Here is a 20131-nt window from a genome sequence, read left to right as displayed (position 1 = left end):
GGGCTCACACCTGCTGATCTCCACGTCGTCCGTGAGCAGGCTCTCCAGGCGGAAGGGGACGCTCAGGGGGATCTTCCGCTCCGTGATGTCCCGCTGCCAGACCTGGTTGACCATCTCGTTGCGGAACTCCCAGGTGAAGGCGCCCTCGTAGCTCAGGAAGGCCGCGCACAGCAGGCAGTCGCCCAGCAGCCGGACGCGCCGGTGCATCAGCTCGTCCAGGTCCCTCAGCCACCTGGCGCAGGAGGGCGCTGCGGTGAGCAGGCACCTTCCTGCACCCTCTAAAGAACATTCTGGAAGACCCAGCCGGACCCACTGCTAACGGGGTCACAGAGAGAAACGACGATGTGAAAAGGACACATCAATTGGTTGCCTCCCACACGTGCCCGGACCAGGGCCAGGGGTCGAGTCCGCAAACCCAGGTACGTGCCCTCGACCAGCATTGAACCCGGGACCCTTCCTTCCTTGGGCCGACACCCTATCTACCCACTGAGCCACCCCAGCGAGGGCCAAATCACTCTCCCCGGTTTCCAGATGGGAACGCAGACGCCCGCCGACCTGATGTTCTCCGAGCCCAGCCCCGAGATGAGCTTGTCGGCGGCGATGAGCCGGCGCTCCATGATCTCCGCCTCCTCCTGCAGCTTCTGCTTCTCCAGGATGGCCGCCTCGTACTTGGCCCCCAGGGCTTCCAGCTCTCTCTGGATCGCCGCCAGCTCGTTCTGGATCTTCTCCAGCTCCCGCTTCGTGAGGAAGAAGTTCCGCTCCAGCCTGGCCACCTACGGGGCAGTCGCAGTTGGAAGTGGGACAGGGACCGTGGCATCCAGAGGCCAGGGAGGCTGCTGAGCAGCACAGGGCAGCCCCCAGGACGAGCAACTGCCCGCCAACGTCCGCAGCACGCGGCGGGAGAAGCCCGCTCTCCCCGACCCGCGGTCCCAGCCGTCCGGGCCGCACGGACCACCGGTTGGCGACTGCCGCCCTCGACAACCTTCAATCTCATCCTGCTCTCTTCACGCGGAATCAGGAAATCTTTAGGACAGTTTCTGTCCGGGGCCATGAGCCCTAAACGAGAGCTGTGGTTTGTTTATTGGGGAGAAATGTCTACGGGGCTTAAAAATCAGACCCGGGCCGGAACTCTGCCAGCAAAGCAGGGGCACGGGGACTGACTCCCAGGGCCCGCAGGGCAGTGTCTGCGCCTCCCAGGCGGGCGGCACCTTCTCTCTCTTGGGCTTGATCTCCTTGAACACGTCGCAGTAGCCCATCACGGCCTCGACGAACTTCAGCATCCCCAGGCCTGCTTTGCTCACGGCCTCCATCTCCTCGATGGTGGTGTTGAGCGTCTTCAGGAGACCTGAGGGTCAGGGCGCAATGGCTCGGTGACGGGAAAGGACTTGCCCGCGGACAAGGCGTGTGACCGGTGCCTCTCTCCTCGGTCACCCGTGCGCGGGGCCCAGGCCCACGGGCAGCAGGGTGGGTCCAGCCTTTGTTTCTCCTTCGGTTTGTGTTTAAGCGGCTGCAGACGAGCGCTGGGTGACCAAGTGCTGAGCCAGTGTTGGGGTGAGCAGTGGTGCCAGGCACTCATGCCGTCTTAGCAAAGACTGCCCTCCCCCCTGCCAGCTCAGGCCTGGGGGCCAGGGGTCAGGCTGCGGGGGTGGGCACTCTGTGAAGCCGAGGGGCTGGCCGTGGGTGGTGCTGTCCGCCTCCGCACCCTCCCCCCAGGGACCCGCAGGAGCCCTCATGCGGCAAGAGGCGCGAGAGAAGTCAGCACCCCCCTCCTGCTTCACGGGACAGCGCCACCATCTGCCTCCAGAACCACCCCCTCCATCCGCAGGGCCACGGGCCACCCTGCCTGCGACAAGCCCCCTCCTGGCTCTCCACCCCGGCCCCCACGCCCACGCACTGCGGATGTTCTTCACTTGGCCCTGCGTGATGGAGTCGAAGTCGATCTCCATGAGCGAGCGCAGGAAGTTGGGGTCGGACATCATGCCCTTGGCGGTTTTCCAGTTGAGCTCCTTGTAGCCCTTCATGATGAGGATGCACTCGCACACCGTCTGCACCTGCTTCGGGGGCTTCGCGAAGGACCTGGCGGACACGGAGGGGGCGAGCACGCGGCCTCAACGAGGGTCCCGGCACATGCGCACCTGGAGCCGGGCCTCGGAGCGGCGGCGCGCGGGGCGGAGGAAGCCACGACCCAGCGGCACGTGGGCTCCGGGGCGAGCTTCTCCGACGGCAGGTCTGGGGCCTCCCCCTTTGGACAGTCCCCCTGGCATCGCCCGGGGCCCCCCGGGGGCCGCTCTGCCGTCTGTTCCAGCGGGTGCTGCCCGCCCTGAGCCTGTTCCCACGAGAGGGCTGACTCACACAGCTCCCCCCACAGCCCAGTGGCCCCGTGGCAGTCAGCCTGGGTTCAAGGCCAGCAGGCCCTGCTCCCCACCAGCTGGGGGGCCTGGGGCAAGCCACCGCACCTCGCCCCCCCCCCCCCTCCAGATGAAGATCATCCCCTCCGTGGGCCGCGCTCGCTCTGCCGCCACACCGCGCTGCTTTCGGGAGTGACGCGGGAGAGCCCAGCGGGAGGCGCCCTGCGGTACCGGATCTCGGTCACGTCCGACTTGTCCAGCTTCTGCAGCTCCAGCTTGGCGGCCTCCAGGATGGGCATGACCTCGGCGAGGGCCGTCTCGGCCTCGGCCTTCTCCACCGCGATGATCTTGTTCTGCTCCTCGATGTCCATGGCCTTCTCCTCCGCCAGCTTCTTCTTTTCCTCCGCTGGGGGCGGGGTGAGAGGCGGCTGGGTGTGGGGGACGGGCCCCTGCTTCTGAGCCAGAGCAGCGGCAGCCCTTCAGGGTCGTTGCTGGGCCACCGGGGGAGGTGTGCTCCCGGGACGCCGGGTCTCCAACCAGGACTGCTGCTCTGACTGACCTCCCGGCCCCGTCCCACCCGCTCCAGCCCACGTGACAGCCCGGCCTGCCTGCCCAGAGCCCGCGGGCACCTGGCTGCCCCCGTCTCCGGCTCGCTGGGGCCTCTCTGCCTTTCCATCACCCCGTTCCTATGTGCGTCCAGGCCCAGCTCCAAAGCCTCTCCCTCCCGTGGCCTGCCCGCTGCTCCCGTCTCCTCGCTCTGTGCCTGCTTCCCGGCACCGTCAGGCCTGGCCTCACAGCTCCCTGGCGGCTGGGTGGTTCCCTCCCCAGCACACAGGAGGTACACGGGTGGAATGATGTTCCCCCCGGATGCACGCCCACCCAGAACCTCAGAATGCCGCCTTCTGTGAAGAGTGTCTTTGTCGAGGTGCTCAGTTAACCTGAGGTGACAGTGGACCCTACACCCACTGCTGTGTCCTGGTAGAAGGCCCCGAGGGCGCAGAGACGGAGGGAAGAGGTCATGTGACGACGGGCAGAGGTGGGGGATGCATCTGTGACCGAGCACTGCCCAGCCCTGCAGCCCCCAGGGCCCCTGGAGGAGGCCGGCCTGCTGTGGGGGGCCGCACTCACCGATGGCCGTGTTGGTGACGATCTCGTCCAGCAGGGCCTCGCAGGCGGTGGACTTCTCGGCCAGCACGATCTTCTGCTCGGCCAGCTTCCTGTTCAGCTCGTCCAGCTGGATGGAGGCCTCCTTCAGCTTGTCCAGCCCGCCCTCCAGCCGCTTGCACTGAGCTGAGGAGAGAGCGGCCTCCAGCAGCCAGGCGGCTGCTCCCAGCACCCGGGCCGGCACGCCAGTGGCCTCGCGGCGCCGGGCCCGGCCTGGGCTCGCCGGGAAACAGCCTCCTCATGAAAGGTCAAGCATCGCTCGGCACCTCCACGGCCAGAGGTGTTGGCAGCAGCCAAAATGAACATATTTCTGAAAACAGCCCTAGGTCTGGCCAAGAGTCGCAGCATTTTTAAAAAAGCATTTCCCAACAAAGCAAGTACGAAAGGACTTAAACCAGAATTCAGGCAGAGATGGCCTCTGCGCAAAGATGTGAGGAGCGACTGTAAATCTCCCTTCCCTGCTCTGACCCTGTAACCTTTGCACAATGCACGGCTACCTTTGGGCGTCTTAGGCTCGTCCTTTTCAGTAAGAAATAAATTCGAAACTAAAGCATCCGAACAGAGCGCTGCCGCCGCCCGGTCTCCACAGTGCAGGGCGCTAAGGGCTGAGCAGCTCACAGCCCCCCGGAAGGGGAAGGACGGCGTGCAGGCCCTGCCCACACAGGAGCCCCTGGAGAGCAGCACCCAGCCGGGTCTCGCTCCGCCTCGGCCCGCGCACGCCTGACCTCACTCAGCGGCGCCGCTCAGACAGGGTCGGGGTCTGGATCATCGCCAGTGACATGCCGGTAGCCACCCGCGCCCAGGCTCACCTATGTTATACTGAGTTTTCTCATCCAGCAGTTTCGAGTACGTGTTAATGAAGTCAAGGTAGTTCTTGGGAGTTACGTAGTTGCTGCGCCTCAACTTCTGCAGAAACTGTTTGCTGAATTCACCCACGGATCCGTGGACCAGAACCACGTGTTCCACCAGATCTTCTATATGTTCATCTGGGATCATCGTATTAGGCCCTAAAGAGGGAGGGACGGAAAACGTGCCTCCTCGCGAAAGGACAAGAGCAGTTCCTTGAAAAGTTAAGAATTCCCACGGGACCCAGCAATTCCGCTCCGGGCTGCGTCCCCCAGAGGAGTGAAATCCGACACAAGCAGGTTCTCGGACGCTGATGTTCACAGCAGCGTGAGTCCCAGCAGCCAGAGCAGAAGTGACCCAGTGTCCATCCACGGACGATGCGTGAAAATGTGGTCCATCCACGCAATGGAACGTCAGTCAGCCTAAAGAGGAAGGCGTGCCCGAAAGCACGCTACACGCAAGCAGACAGAGGGACCAGCGTCGTGTGCCTGGACTTACACGGAACATCTACAACAGGCACATTCGCAGAGACAGAACGCAGGCTGGCGGTGACCGGGAACTGGGGGAGGGGGGAGGACGGGAATAGGTTCTGAATGGGCACCCAGCTGTGGGCGGTGGCGGCGGCACAACAATGTGAATGTACTTAATGCCGCTGAGCTGTGCATGTAAAAATAGTTAAAAAGACAAACTTTATGTTATATATATTTTACACCAAAAAAGTGACATAAAATTTTGAACCTGTAAAAAACAAGAGCCATTGTCACTTGCTGGTGGCCCCTCTGGGCCACGGGGCTGCTCCACACGCCGAAATGCTCTGAGAACGCAGACGAGCCTCCTCCCCTCCTGGCCCCTCCCCCAGACCTGCATCCTCACGACAGCGGCGAGTTATTTACTGACTGTGCGTTTACCGGGTGCACTTTATGTGTTTACTCCCAGTTGGTAATCCCCTCCCGAGGATATCTGTCCATTGATGTTTAGAAAGAATGAAGGCTCAGTGGTTGAGTGTTGACCTATGAACCAGGAGGTCATGGTTTGATTCCTGGTCAGGGCACAGGCCCAGGTTTCAGGCTCGATCCCCAGTGTAGGGTGTACAGGAGGCAACCGATCCATGATTCTCTCTCATCATGGATGTTTCTCTCTCTCTCTCTCTCTCTCTCTCTCTCTCTCTCTCTCTCCTTCTCCCTTCCTCTCTGAAATCAATAAGAATATATTTTAACATTGCGGATGGATCACGAGAATCCCCGCTTCATATTACACAGTGTTTTACAAAGTATCATACTTTAAAAAGATATTGGCTTGTAAGAACATGTAATAAATAACTTCAAAATGCAATGGGTATTTAATTCTAAGGCGTGCCTTTAACATCTATATAAAACGTTCTTTGTACTCGGTCAATAGAAACTTATCCAGCCACTGGGTAAAGCCGGCAATGAAACCACTGTGCGCAGTGTGTTAAAAGAAAGCGATGACAGACTGCTTGGTTATTCCACTCACGTGGTCCCCGTCCGAGCTGCCACTCACCTAGAAAGGACTTGGCGACCGCGTGCAGGGCCTGGGGCGGCCAGGGCATGAACCAGTCAATGCCAGTGTTATTCACCAGACCTGGAGAGCAGGGAAACAGGGCGGCTGGCAACCCGACGCTCAACACCGACACAGCTTCCGTTCCCGACAAACGCGTGTCCGAGATCACAGCGGCAGCGGGGTGCTCAGGCCCAGCGCTGCCGCCCCGAGGGGCAGTCTGGGCACGAGGATGCCGGCAGCCCCTGGCCTCTCGCAGGGGTGGACCTGCCGGCCCAGCGCTGACAACCCAGCGGGCCGAGGGCACGGCACCGCCACAGGCTGGCCCGATGCTGGCACCGGGGAGGCAGCAGGAAGTGCTGCCGAGCGCACCCGGGCCTCGCCCTGGGGCCGTGAGCCTGTCCCGCCGCCGGAGGACGGCACCCCCGGGGACAACACGCGCGGGCGGCGCCTGCCGGCCCCACACTGCACAGTCCACACCCCAGCCTACGACACGCGTGTTTCACTCGCAGGCGGAGCCTCAAGTCGTGCGTCGCTCCCCGAGGCACATGCCCGCTGCGGGGCGCAGGGATCTGCAGGCTCAGCGGGCGCACCTGGGAAGTTCCGGCACCAGGTCCTCAGGGTGTCCCCCACAGGCGACATGCCCAGGACGATGTGCAGGTTGTTGGCGCTCTTGTTCACGAAGTACTGCCACACGGACTCCTTGGCCGGGCCGACGCCCTGCTTCAGCGCCTCCTGGCCGACCTGACCGAGGATGGACTCCTTCTCCTCTTCGCCGAAGAGCGCGGGCACCATGCCTGGGGACGAGGACAGGGGTTTCCCAGGGCCCCGAACAGACGGGGCACAGGGCCCCGGGAAGAGCCCCAACAGCAACTCTGAGGCCCCAGGCTCACCCCTTCGAGCCCCAGTCTCCTCACCTGTGAAATGGGAACCACAAATGCCTCCTGCTTACCCGGAGGGTGAGCACGAGCATCAGAGCAGCGTTCTCACCTGGGGGCAACTTCCCCCGAGACACTGGCAGTCACGACTTATGGGGGGGCCTGTCGTGCTCCGGCCGCACAGTCACGGCCCGCCCCCCCCCAGCGGCGAGCGCCCGAAGGCCCCCGGGAGCCGCACCCGAGGTGAGCATGTTGTTGATGAGCTCCAGGAAGCCCTCCTCCACCACGTGCGCGTCCGTGAACAGGAAGATGGTCGTCTTGTTCTCGATGCCCAGCCTCAGGTAGAGGCTCTTCAGGTCTTCCCGGAAGTTGCTCTCAGAGTAGCCGCGGCTCAGGAGGATCTCAAACACCTGCCGGCACGGACGGAGCGGGGCTGCGTGAGACCGCGAGCGTGGGGGGAGGGGGGGCGGCTCCGTGACGCAGAACTCGCGCGTCTGCAGGGACTGGACTGCCAGGGCGAGAGCCATCGGTGTGGGACGGACGAGCCAGGCCAGCCAGGTGACCAGGCCGTTCCACAGACGACTGAGTGAGAAACTCGGGACAAAACCGTCACGTCCTGTCACACAAACCAACAGCACTCTGAGCCTGCACACGGCTGTCCACGCGGGGCTCTGAGAGTGGAGGACGGGCTGGGAGAGACCTTCGGTTGTAAAATGAGCGAGCTGAGTGACAGGGAGGAAAGGCAGGCAAGAAACGAGGAGGCAAGGAAGGAAGCCGAGGACGAGCGAGCAGTGAAGGGCGGGGAACGGCACCCGACAACCCTGACGTGCGTGCGCAGTGAGCCCCTGCGTGCCTGGCCGGCAGAGGCGTGCACAGAACCGACCGAGAGGCCAGCTCCTCCCACGCCGACGGCCGGGCCGGGGCGCGCACCTCGTAGCCGGCCGTGAAGGCGGCCAGCCTGGCCAGGGACTGCTTCCCGGAGCCGCCGACGCCCACCAGCAGCGCGTGGCCGCGGTCCAGGCGGATGATGCGGTGCACGCGCGTCAGGTGCTCCAGGGCGTCGTCGAAGAGCACCAGGTCCATCCGCGTGTTGCTCTCGTTGTACTCCTCCAGGATCTCCTGCGGGGACCATCGCGGGGGGGGGGGGGGGTTAGGCGCGGGCTCCCTCCTGGTGTCCAGGGGGGACTGAGCGTGGAGGGGTGACTCCTCTCGGTGCCAGCAGGGGTTGAAGAGTGAAGTCACGTGGGTTTAGGGGCCTGAGCCCCGCATTCACGATGGAGGCTTCCGTCGCCGGCCGGTGGCTGAGCCCACGCTGGCTGCAAGGCTGCACTCGGGAGCGTGGCTCCCAAACCTGGCGGTGCACCGGCACCCGGGACCCTCCCTGGCTCGATGGAGGGACTCTCGGGGTGAGCCCAGGGGTCTGCGTTTCACACACTCCTCGGTCATTCCCACGCACCCCAGGACGCGGAAACCCCGGAGGAGACACCGCCCGCCGCACCTGGAACAGGGCCTTGGCCGCCTCGTAGTCCTGGATGTCTTCGTAAATGCGCTCCTCCTCCTCGTGCAGCGCCGTGCGGAAGTCCCCGAACAGGATGGGGTCCCTCATCACCACCTCCACGTCGTCCTTGAAGTACTCCGTGACCAGGTCTGCTATGTACTCTTGCACCTGCGACGGGGGCCAGTGACGACCCGAACCCCACCCGGGCGCCCGCACTGCGGGGGAGCTCCACCAGGGTCACGGGCCCATTCCCGCCCAGCGGCAAGGCGCCGCTCGCCCCCCTCCTCGACGCCGCCCTCTGTCTTCAGTGTCTATTCACTACATGGCAACACACGCGTTTGCTGCCCGCGCCCCGCCCCGCCACGCTCGCCTCCCCCCCGCCCCGGGGACCCGCGGGCCGGGGCATCTGCGTGGCTCTGCGCACGGACCAGCTCCTTGTCGTCCTCGTTGATCAGCCGGTCGTGGAAGACCCGCAGACACTCGTTCCTCCAGACTCTCACCATCTGGGCCACCGTCTGGAACCTGCGATGGAAGGGACGCCATCAGCCGCGAGGCATCGGAGACGCGGCTGCTGCTCCTGCTCCAGGTGGGTTCCCGGGTGCGGACAGGGACAGTCCCTCCGTGGGCCGCCCCGCCCCGCCCGCTGGGCTCGCAGGAACGGGGCTTAACGGAAGCCGACACGTTCCCTGTGAAGACATAAAGTGGTGTCCACAGCGCACCCTCCGGGAGGCAGAGAAGGGCGCTGTCTCTAAGGACACCCGTGGCAAGGGATGCGCACCTGACGGCTCCGCTGGCTGGGACACGGATCTAAAACCGGCACCGGGCACCAGCGCCTCCTCCTCAGAGCCAGCTCCGTCCCGCCCGGACCCAGACCCGGACCCGGACTTCCTCTGGTTTCCGGCAAAGAGCCCTCACACCACCCCAAATGCCTGGAGCTGCCCCCTCCAAGCTGCCAGTCCGAACCCCTCGAGGGCACCGAGTCGGTCTGGGCTGGTGGGAAGTTTATAAGATGTGGGTTTATAATGTGACTCTGCTTGCAAATCCACGTGAAGTGTTCACTGATGCAAATATACACGCACACAAAGAAATACACAAACTAGTCTAGCTTGACAGAGAACACGTGTGTGCCCAGCTCCCATCCTGTGTGCTTGCTGCTCCCACAGACGCACAGTTCACCCATTTTAACTGCCAGCAATTCCGGGGCGGGAGCGAGAGGAACACACGGGCAAGTGCAGACGTGGGGACTGAGAATGAGAGGGCACCGCCCCGCCGCCCTCTGCCCCGTCCCTCCGCCTTCAAGCCCAGGGCGGACGAGGCGGCGGGGCGTGAGGGGAACAAGGCCCGGGAGACCCTCGGTGCGCGGCTGACGGGACGCGCCGCCGAGTGCTCGTCTTAAAGGAACCGAAGAGCCCCTGCGGCGACACGGGCTGGCGAGGGCCGCGACTCACCGCTCAGGGTTGGTGAGGACCAGCCCGTGGAAGACGCGCGAGAGGTCGCGCAGGTTGAAGATGTAGTGGAACTTGGACGGGGTGGGCGGCAGGTCCTGCACGATGTCCGTGTAGAGCTGCAGCGTGCAGCGAGTCAGCCTGTCGCTCACGGCGACGATGCTCTCGTGGAACACCTGGAAGGCGGGAAGGCCGTCACGGTGGACGGCCGGAGTCCGCACGATGGAACGCGCTCAGCCGCGAACAGGACGGAGCCGCCAGGCGCACCGGGCGGGTGATGAGCACACGGTGCCGAGGGAGAAGCCAGCCATTGAGGCCGGAGTGTAGGACCCCTGACAGGAACCGCCCCGACTGGGGAGGCCCACAGACACGCCGAGCAGGCGGGGGCTGCCGGGGCGGGAGCCCGGGGGGGGGGGGGGAACATCCTGGCACGAGGAGTGAGGGTGGTGGAAACCACTGCGAGTGGACTAAATGCCGCTGAGTGACGTACGTCCAAATGGTTCACAGAACGGATCTTACGTGCCGTGAGTCTCACCGTGACTTGTTAAGAGGAGATAAGTTATCACAGAGAACCCGGCCCCTGCTCTGCTCTGCCGCCCGTCACTCTGACTGCCGTCCGCACGGTGGGAGCCACCCTCAGGCTGGGTGTCACGGTGCAGACCGCGCAGGTTTGAAAGCAAGTGCCTCAGGCAGGGCATGAATGGCCGGTGCCCACCGGTCCCGCTGACCCCCCGGCCGTCCCTCAGATTTGCCTCTCCCGCCTGGCGCTGAGTGCGAGGCCCCTCCAGAAGGCCATGGTTACACGAATGAGCTGCACCCGTGGGGGCCCGCAGTCAGCAGAGCAGCAGTGACGTATCCATCGGCATCTGCTCTGTGCCAGGCACTGGCCACACGGCACGCGTCCCCGCCTCCCCCACACGCCAGGGCGGTGGTGCCACGTGCTCTGCCCCAGGCGAGGGCGCCCAGGAGGCTCACGGCACGTGCAGCGCAGCGTGGGGACGGCCCCAGCACCGCGCCCGGCGCTTCGCTGCTGGCACTCAAGCCACAACCCAATCCCAGGGCCGAGGCGCTTCGGCCTCTGGCCCTTTCTTCCTAAAAGCCTATTGTTTGGTGGGTGCCCGGTAAAAGGGTGAACACGATTGGGGCTGGATCACACTCGTTTCCCTCCTGGTTTTGAAAGAAAGAAAAACGTGTCCACAGGCCCCGAGGAGCACCGTGGCGGCCGGCATCGTGCCGAGGGCCGAGTGCACACGTCGCCCCACGCCTGCCCCACACGGACCCCCGTTAGTTCGAGGGCGCCGACAGCCGTTACCGAGGTGTGGCCTTGCAGGATGGAGAAGTAGATGAGGTGCAGAGACGCCTCCGAGGGGAACGGCACGTTGAAGACGCTGAACAGCGAGAGGAACCTCGGGTCCACCTCGTTGCGGCCGCCGCCCGCCTTGCCCATGGCGGCGATGAAGCCGAGGTCGCGGATGCTCTTGCAGTTCAGCTCCTTCCCGCGGTCGTACAGGAAGCCCTTCTCCAGCAGCAGCTTCAGCAGGGCGATGGGCTGCTGCGTGCCGTACTCGTCCACCTGCGCCCGCAGAGGAGACAACGACGGCGCCTTCGCCTTGACCCGCGCACGCGTGCAGCTTCAAGGCTTCCCGGGTCTGCAACTGCGGAGGCATTCGCCACGGGGCCCCGAGACCCGGCCCTGGGGCGGGGCCGCACAGGGGGTGCTCCTCGCTGCGCAGCACCGATGCCTCAGGCGCTGCTCAGTAAGCATGTTGATTGAGTGGATGGGCGGAGAAACATGGTGGGCGGATGCATGCATAGAGGGGCAGACGGGTGCGTGAGAGAGGAATGGGTGAGCGGGCATGTGGGTGGGTGCATGGACGGATGGATGGCTAATGGGTAGATGCATAAGCAGGTTCACGGATGCGTGGACAGATGCGTGGACAGATGGGTTGATGGGAGGGTGGACAGGTGCGTGGACAGATGGATTGTTGGGAGGATGGACAGGTGCGTGGACAGATGGGCTGATGGGAGGATGGACAGGTGCGTGGACAGATGGGTTGTTGGGAGGATGGACAGGTGCGTGGACAGATGGGTTGTTGGGAGGATGGACAGATGCGTGGACAGATGGGCTGATGGGAGGATGGACAGATGCGTGGACAGATGGGCTGATGGGAGGATGGACAGGTGCGTGGACAGATGGGTTGATGGGAGGATGGACAGGTGCGTGGACAGATGGGTTGATGGGAGGATGGACAGGTGCGTGGACAGATGGGTTGATGGGAGGATGGACAGGTGCGTGGACAGGTGGGCTGATGGGAGGATGGACAGATGGGTTGATGGGAGGATGGACAGATGCGTGGACAGATGGATTGTTGGGAGGATGGACAGGTGCGTGGACAGATGGGCTGATGGGAGGATGGACAGGTGCGTGGACAGATGGATGATGGGAGGATGGACAGGTGCGTGGACAGATGGGCTGATGGGAGGATGGACAGGTGCGTGGACAGATGGGCTGATGGGAGGATGGACAGGTGCGTGGACAGATGGGCTGATGGGAGGATGGACAGGTGCGTGGACAGATGGGTTGACGGGAGGATGGACAGGTGCGTGGACAGGTGGGCTGATGGGAGGATGGACAGGTGCGTGGACAGATGGATTGTTGGGAGGATGGACAGATGCGTGGACAGATGGGTTGTTGGGAGGATGGACAGATGCGTGGACAGATGGGTTGATGGGAGGATGGACAGGTGCGTGGACAGATGGATTGTTGGGAGGATGGACAGGTGCGTGGACAGATGGATTGTTGGGAGGATGGACAGGTGCGTGGACAGATGGGTTGACGGGAGGATGGACAGGTGCGTGGACAGATGGATTGTTGGGAGGATGGACAGGTGCGTGGACAGATGGGTTGATGGGAGGATGGACAGGTGCGTGGACAGGTGGGTTGATGGGAGGATGGACAGGTGCGTGGACAGATGGATGATGGGAGGATGGACAGGTGCGTGGACAGATGGGCTGATGGGAGGATGGACAGATGCGTGGACAGATGGGTTGATGGGAGGATGGACAGGTGCATGGACAGATGGGTTGATGGGAGGATGGACAGGTGCGTGGACAGATGGGTTGATGGGAGGATGGACAGGTGCGTGGACAGATGGGTTGATGGGAGGATGGACAGATGCGTGGACAGATGGATGATGGGAGGATGGACAGGTGCGTGGACAGATGGATTGATGGGAGGATGGACAGGTGCGTGGACAGATGGGTTGATGGGAGGATGGACAGGTGCGTGGACAGATGGATGGACCCTGCTTTGAACAGTCCTCTGGGGGGCAGACGGTCAGGAAGGACGGTGCTGTCTAAGTGATGTAAGCGTAAAGCCCAGGACTGAGCAGCTCTGCCCTTCTCAGGCTCCTGGGAAACCCAGAGGCTTCTCGGGTCGTGCCTGCCGTGGCCTCGTGTGTGGGGCCGAGGACAGTGCTGGGACCGGAAGCACAGCTCACTCGGAAACACCTGCTCACGCACACGCTAGATGGGCGCAGAGGCCGCCTCGCGCTGCGCTATCCTGAGGAGCCGAGGAACCCCGTCCCTGAGGACAAGCCCCTCTAAGAGCAGCCAGGGGGTCTCCCACGCTGGCTCCCCAGCCCTGTGTCCTGCACACGCAGAATGAGACAGGTCTGATCACACGCGCTCTCACCACGCGTGCACACGCACACACACACACACACACACACACACACACCAGCGCACGGCCCTGCCCCCTCCCCACCCCGTGAGCCCCACGACCTTGGGCATATTCATGTCGTCCATGAACACCAGCAGGCGTTTTCCCATGGGGGGGCCGTAGGTGTCCTTGGTGCGTTTTTCCACGTTGGCTTCTAAGTTCCTCTGGATGTCCAGGGAGGTGGTGCGGGAAGAGAAGTTGACCATCAGCACAATCTGAAACAGGAAGAGCGCGTTCCAAACCGTCAACGTCTGCCCAGAAGCCGCCGTCCCTCGCAGACGGCTCGGGATCGGGCCTGCCTACACCAGTGCGTCCGCACGGCAGCCACTTCCCTCGACAGGCTGCAGAGGCAGCAACGAGCTGCCACCTGTGAGCCTCGGGGACCACGTGGCCGGGTCTCGGCCCTGCTGGGCGACCTCCAAAGAGCCCTCAATCCCCGAGGCCCTCCCTCCGCGGTGCTGGGAGCTCCACAGGGCGGCGCACCGGGAGGACACGCACAGAGGCAACATGACAAAGCGGTGTGCACGCGGAGGCGCCTCCCTGCCTGCGTGTCAGTCTACAGGCCACAAGGCCACGCGCAAGCACTGGCGCCATCCTGGGGCCTAACTGCCGAGAGGAGGGGGAGGGCGGCCCCGGGTCCCCGAGTGGCCAGGGACTCGGGGCCTCCGTGCTTCTCAGAGAATCGCTGCGAGTCCACTGATGGGTCCCCGGGCTTAAGGCATCAGTCGCCTAGCGGGCTTGTGATGGCCCAGCCTCAGACCTCCCGACGCGGCGGCTCTGGGTGGACGGAGCAGTGCTCAGGGGACGCTGCTGGGCCGGAGGACCACGGCCTCAGATACACCCTCCGACCGAGGAGCCCGAGTGCACGCGCCACCCGCCCTGGCAGCGACCCTGCGCAGAGGTGCCTGTTGGCTCGTGAGCCCAGCGGCCGAGTCCCAGCGGGGGGCGCTGCAGAGGGGGCTCTGAACGCAGCCTCCCTGGGCCTGACCCCCCAACCTGCAGCTCTGGCTGTGAGCATCCCTTCTGCGCCCCCGCGACATCGTGGAGCTCGATAGCCCGTGCTGCGTGCGCGGGGCGTGAGCGAGCCTGACCCTCCGTCCCCACGCGGCCGCAGTGAAGGCGCTGCCACGCGGCCGCCCCCGTGCTGGATTGTGACACAGTGCTACTCACGTTGGTCTCTTCGCTCAGGTTTTTGAGGAAGTTCTGGGTGGTGGCCGTCTTCGAGGTGCCGGACTCGCCGACCAAAAGAACGGGATGCTTAATCCTGACCAGGCGCTCCAGCATCCAGGCCGTGCGGGTGGTGTCCACCGTGTGAACTGCGGGACACGGGACATCCCAGGGGGAGCGTCACAGACACGCCAGGGGGCGGAGCCACGGGACAGGGCCGGGCTCTCACTCACCCAGGATCTCGATGAACCTCTTCTCGCGGGAGTGCACGTACTCGGGGACCAGCTTGCTCCACGGGACCCACCTCTTCTGGGCGGGATCGAAGTGGAAGTCGTACAGGGTCGGGAGCTGAGCTGCAAGAAGCGACAGCCCACGCCACTTGGGTCACAGACATGGAAATGCACCGTCGGCCCGGCACAGGCTTGCAATGAACGCACGCCTCTGTTCCCGGGGCTGCAGCTTCCTGGAGAACTCCCGACGCCCCCACCCCCTCTCCACACCGACGGCTGGCCCGGGGAGCAGCCCCGCCCTCGCTGCACACGCCCTGCGCCCGGAGCCCGCGCTGCCCGGCCCTGGGCAGAGACCTGCTGCGCCCTCCCGGGGATGCAGCCGCGGGCGGGCAGCCCTGGTCTCCCGAGTGGCTGCTGCTGGGTTGGGTGGGAGAGACAGGTAAGCAGGCGACCGGCTCCTACCTGGCAGCTCCCCGGGTCGGGCCCACACGCCGTCCACCTCGGCAGAAGGCAGGGAGGCGAGGCGCTTGGTGCACTCGTCGAACCGGACGCGGCCGAAGTCCAGCAGGCAGGCGCCCAGCGAGCAGTACAGCGCCTCCAGGAAGAAGCACTCCAGCAGGTCGGGGTCCTCGATCTCCCCTTCGAGGAACGCGTCCAGCATCCTGGTCAGCTGGGTCACCTGGCGCACAGGAAGGTGCCGGGTCAGCGTGGACATCCCCCCACACCCAGCTCCGGCCACGGACCTGGGGCCCCAGGCCCCTGAGTGATGGGAACACATCACCCGCCGTCTGGGCTCAGACGGAGCAGCCCGTCTCGCCAGGACCACGAGGAAGTGCCGTGCCTCCCCGTCACGGCCTGCAGTGCTGGTCGCCCGCCGCGGGCTGGGCCTCACCATGTTCAGGTCCGTCTGCGGGACGATCATCTTCAGCTTCTCTCCCTGCTTCCCGTCCACGATGCCCTCCACGATCACATCGATGAGGTAGGGCACGTACTTCTCAAAGAGGTTCTGCAGGTCGCTCTGCTCCGCCTGCGGGGGGCAGAGTCCCAGGCGTTCTCAAGGGCTCCGGGAGGAGGCGGGAGAACAGGTCCCGTCCGACAGAACAGGGGCTCGTTCTCTCAGAGCTCAAGTGACGAGGCCAGGTCATCGAGCGGCCGTAGTCCACGATGGGCACGCAGTGGCCCGTGGCTCTGCCCGTTCACGCACTATGGCCGCTCTCCTGCCCACCGGCAGAGCTGAGTAGTCACAGAGGAACCATCCGACCCCCCAAGTCTAAAATACTGGCCTGGGGCCCTTACAGGAAAGAGAAGAAGCATCAAGCCCCAGGCTAGATGCGCAGTCACTCCCCACCTCACGGCTGAGAGCTGTCTGGAAACCACGAAGCGTGTTCCACGTTTTCACCTAACTTACTGGTAACCCTCAGTGCATAAGATCATGAACAGGTCCCCGTCAAGGTCATGGCCTTCAGTACGCCCTCCTGGGCTATGCGAGCCCCGCCAGCCCCCACAGCCAACGACAGACGCTCGCGCGAGAGGTGGCTGCACCTTGTTCTGTATTTGCTGAACCCACTTCTTCCAGTAGGGCTGGTACTTCAGGTTCTTGGGGTCCACGTAGACCATTCCGCAGCGGGACACGGTCGCAGGGGAGGCGTACTGCAAGTCTCCCACCTGGAGGAGGAGGAGGGGCGCTCGTCTGCAGCTGCAAACAGCGGGGCTGCGTGCGGACAAGCCTCGCCTGGCCGGGCTTCACAGCTGCGAAAGCCACACGCGCTCCCGCCCAGCACGTGGGGTTACCGTGGGAAGATGAAGGTCGCCGATGCAGCACCTGCTAAAATGTTGTTACTGTAAGATGAATGTGGAAGTTAATAGGCTGGGAATATCTGGCAAAAATAAAAAAAGCATAAAGAGGAAAATAGCTTAGTCCCAAACCCCACCACCGAGAAACAGACAGTGCTGTGGAGCGCTTACTTTTTTGTCTTTTTTTGTTTCCTTTAACCTAGTTGACGTCGGGTAGTATAAGACGCAGTAAGTACGCATCAGAGCAGCAATATTCACCCCCATGGCCTCCTTCCACCAACACAGACGCGGTTCTCTCTGCCCTAGGACAACGCTGCACAGACAGCTGGGACGGCCCGGCTACAGCGGGGGCAAGGCCCAGGCCACAGCGTGACACAGGCTCAGCGGGGGCAAGGCCCAGGCCACAGTGTGACACCGGCTCAGAGGGGGCAAGGCCCAGGCCACAGCGTGACACAGGCTCAGAGGGGGCAAGGCCCAGGCCACAGCGTGACACAGGCTCAGCGGGGTCAAGGCCCAGGCCACAGCATGACACAGGCTCAGAGAGGGCAAGGCCCAGGCCACAGCGTGACACCGGCTCAGCGGGGGCAAGGCCCAGGCCACAGCGTGACACAGGCTCAGCGGGGGCAAGGCCCAGGCCACAGCGTGACACCGGCTCAGAGGGGGCAAGGCCCAGGCCACAGCGTGACACAGGCTCAGAGGGGGCAAGGCCCAGGCCACAGCGTGACACCGGCTCAGAGAGGGCAAGGCCCAGGCCACAGCGTGACACCGGCTCAGAGGGGGCAAGGCCCAGGCCACAGCGTGACACCGGCTCAGAGAGGGCAAGGCCCAGGCCACAGCGTGACACAGGCTCAGAGGGGGCAAGGCCCAGGCCCACGGCGTGACACCGGGGCTGGTGGTATCTCAGCAGGTGGTTATGTGAAGAGAAGCTGACAGAGGAAGAAGAGCTGGCTAAGCGTGTAAGTACAGGCACCAGGGGACCCGTCAGAAGAAACACGTGTGTGCCCTACCTGGTAGGTTCTGCCCAGGGGTCAGAGCATCTGCCCTTGGACTGAAGGGTCCCGGGTTCGATTCTGGTCAAGCGCATATTCCTAAGTTGCAGGCTCCCTGGCCTTGGGTGGAGGCACGTGTGGGAGGCAACCAATCGATGTGACTCTCTCACATCAATGTTTCTCTCTGTCTCTCCCCTCCCTTCCACTCTCCCTAAAAAAAGTCAGTGGAAAAAATATCCTCCGGCGAGGATTAAAACAACAACAATCCCCCGTAAAAAGAAGCACAAGCGTGAGCAGCAGCCCCGGCTGGGACGCAGTGCAGAGGGTGAGGGAGGGCCGGGGCACAGAGTGCTCAGCACGCACTCTCCCGCACGGTCTGAGCTTCCGCCATCACCTAGCCTCAGTCCCACTTGGATGAACAGCAAGACTTCTGTCCACAGTGATGGCCGTCACTTGCCTCGAAGAGCAGGGCGCAGTGCGCCTGCAGCCGGATGCGCTCGCCGTTGGCCAGCGTCAGCAGCTTGTTGTCGTCCATCACGGAATTCATGTTCTCCACCCACAGCGCGTCCACGTCGCCGTCGAACAAGATGTACCTGCAGCCACCGACCAGACGTGAGCCCGAGCCCGGGGCCCAGCAGCTCCCAGCCCTGGGGCCCCGGGGAGCGTCCCTCCCCAGAGACGCACTTCCGCTCCTTCTTGTCCGTCGGCTTGTTGATCTCCCTGAAGATGTTGGACAGCACGCCGTCCGTCCAGTCGCGGGTGCTGGGGTCCAGGATGCCGTACAGCTCGATGACGCTCACGGCCTTGGGGTTCAGGATGTACAGCTTGGTCGTGAGGCCCAGCCTAAGTCAGAGGAGAGGCCTCGGGAGGGCTGAGCGCGTCGGGACTAGGCGCTCCGATAAAACGCGGTCCACGCTCTCCCCGGCTCCCACTCCGTAGAGGCAACCACCTTCCACCAGAGCCACGGCCCCAGCACAAGGGAAGTCCCGCTGCGCCTTCCGGGACCAGGAGAGGCTCACGTGCACACACACGTGTGCTTGCCCTGTAAGGGATCTAACGACGATAACTGAGGAGTGACACGCAGGATGCTGGGCACGGCCCGCTCACGGTCAGGAAGCCACTGCGCTCTGGTTCCCTCGTAAGAAACACGAGACGACGTGAGAAGTGACGTCGCTCGTTAGGTTTCAGACCAGCGAGGAGGGTGAGGGTCACAAAGATGCCCGGCTCAGCCTGGGTCCTGCTGCGTGTCCTTCTAGCATCCAGGTCCCGCTTAGGACACAGGGAGCGGCGAGAACGCCCATTTGGCAAGGAGACATCACACCACTGCAGGTCCATGACCTTGTAGAAAGTGACCTTAGGAGTGCGAGGTCACTTTCCCGCCAGCGGCGTGGCCCCTGCAGGGCTGGCGGTGATGAGGCCTGTGGGGCGGGGACTCTCTGGTCACTCTGAGGCCCTAAGTGTTTCTAACGCTGGGAGGCCTGCTGACTCTAAGAGTCACCTGACACCAAGAGAACATGACGTAAGTGACCTTTGGAACAGCCTCACAAGAGAGTCTGTGAAATACTCCCTCACACGCAGCCCTTCAGTCTGATGCACGAGAGTCACCGGTTCACCTTCTAAGACGTGTTCAATGAACCACATGAGGCAGGAGGTGCGATGACTTTAAAGGGGTGTTTGGGACAAATTTAACCTCCCGAAGATCAGAGCGCAATGAAGGTCAGCGCGCAATGAAGGTCAGCAGCAGGCCACCACCTTCACCCCGCCCCGCCCCGCCCCGCCCCGCCAGGCCCCACCCTGCCGCCAGGCCCCGCCCCACTGTCAGGCCCCGCCCCGCCGCCAGGCCCCGCCCCCGCCAGGCCCCGCCCCGCCAGGCCCCGCCCCGCCGCCAGGCCCTGCCCCACTGTCAGGCTCCGCCCCGCCAGGCCCCGCCCCGCCAGGCCCCGCCCCGCCGCCAGGCCCCGCCCCACCGTCAGGCCCCGCCCCCGCCAGGCCCCGCCCCACCAGGCCCCGCCCCGCCGCCAGGCCCTGCCCCACTGTCAGGCTCCGCCCCGCCAGGCCCCGCCCCGCCAGGCCCTGCCCCGCCACCAGGCCCCGCCCCGCCGCCAGGCCCCGCCCCACCGCCAGACCCCGCCCTGCCACCAGGCCCCGCCCCGCCACCAGGCCCCGCCCCACCGCCAGGCCCCGCCCCGTCGCCAGGCCCCGCCCCACCAGGCCCCGCCCCACCAGGCCCCGCCCCACCGCCAGGCCCCGCCCCCCAGGCCCCGAGGGCACACTCACTTGGTCTGCGCCTGACACAGGGTGTTGATGACCACGGACTTGCCCCCTCCCGTGGGCCCCACCACCATCGTCGTGTGGCGGGTTAACATGGTCTCGTACATCTGAATTACTTTATCCACCTGGGGGCCAAGTTCGCAGCTGGGTTAACACACATCTTCTTTCAATAGCTCCACTGAGCTATGATTCACACACCATACGACTCATCCAATACCAGTGACAACTCAGTGGCGCTCAGAACGTCCCCGGGCTGGGAGAC

The 20131-nt window shown here is 64.1% G+C and overlaps 1 protein-coding gene across 1 annotated transcript in view; it reads right to left on the bottom strand.

Annotated features, from left to right (window-relative positions):
• Nucleotides 1-20131, bottom strand: part of DNAH10 (dynein axonemal heavy chain 10) — a 63809-nt gene that overhangs the window by 12366 nt on the left and 31312 nt on the right. The window contains exons 38-61 of the mRNA XM_054712761.1: nucleotides 19876-19994; nucleotides 18283-18441; nucleotides 18056-18191; nucleotides 16358-16480; nucleotides 15708-15842; nucleotides 15278-15494; nucleotides 14819-14938; nucleotides 14589-14734; nucleotides 13481-13633; nucleotides 11010-11270; nucleotides 9701-9873; nucleotides 8681-8774; nucleotides 8253-8420; nucleotides 7685-7873; nucleotides 6993-7164; nucleotides 6470-6673; nucleotides 5880-5960; nucleotides 4322-4519; nucleotides 3477-3638; nucleotides 2580-2754; nucleotides 1895-2076; nucleotides 1209-1345; nucleotides 556-773; nucleotides 11-232 (exon numbers count right to left, since the gene is read on the bottom strand). Coding sequence (XP_054568736.1) covers nucleotides 11-232; nucleotides 556-773; nucleotides 1209-1345; nucleotides 1895-2076; nucleotides 2580-2754; nucleotides 3477-3638; nucleotides 4322-4519; nucleotides 5880-5960; nucleotides 6470-6673; nucleotides 6993-7164; nucleotides 7685-7873; nucleotides 8253-8420; nucleotides 8681-8774; nucleotides 9701-9873; nucleotides 11010-11270; nucleotides 13481-13633; nucleotides 14589-14734; nucleotides 14819-14938; nucleotides 15278-15494; nucleotides 15708-15842; nucleotides 16358-16480; nucleotides 18056-18191; nucleotides 18283-18441; nucleotides 19876-19994 — 3944 coding nt within the window. The remainder of the gene's footprint in view (nucleotides 1-10; nucleotides 233-555; nucleotides 774-1208; nucleotides 1346-1894; nucleotides 2077-2579; nucleotides 2755-3476; nucleotides 3639-4321; nucleotides 4520-5879; nucleotides 5961-6469; nucleotides 6674-6992; nucleotides 7165-7684; nucleotides 7874-8252; nucleotides 8421-8680; nucleotides 8775-9700; nucleotides 9874-11009; nucleotides 11271-13480; nucleotides 13634-14588; nucleotides 14735-14818; nucleotides 14939-15277; nucleotides 15495-15707; nucleotides 15843-16357; nucleotides 16481-18055; nucleotides 18192-18282; nucleotides 18442-19875; nucleotides 19995-20131) is intronic.

This window comes from Eptesicus fuscus, chromosome 23 (genome assembly GCF_027574615.1).
Source record: "Eptesicus fuscus isolate TK198812 chromosome 23, DD_ASM_mEF_20220401, whole genome shotgun sequence".
NCBI lineage: Eukaryota > Metazoa > Chordata > Mammalia > Chiroptera > Vespertilionidae > Eptesicus > Eptesicus fuscus.
Note: the sequence above shows the minus strand (reverse complement) of the source record. Positions and strands in the feature narration are given on the sequence as shown.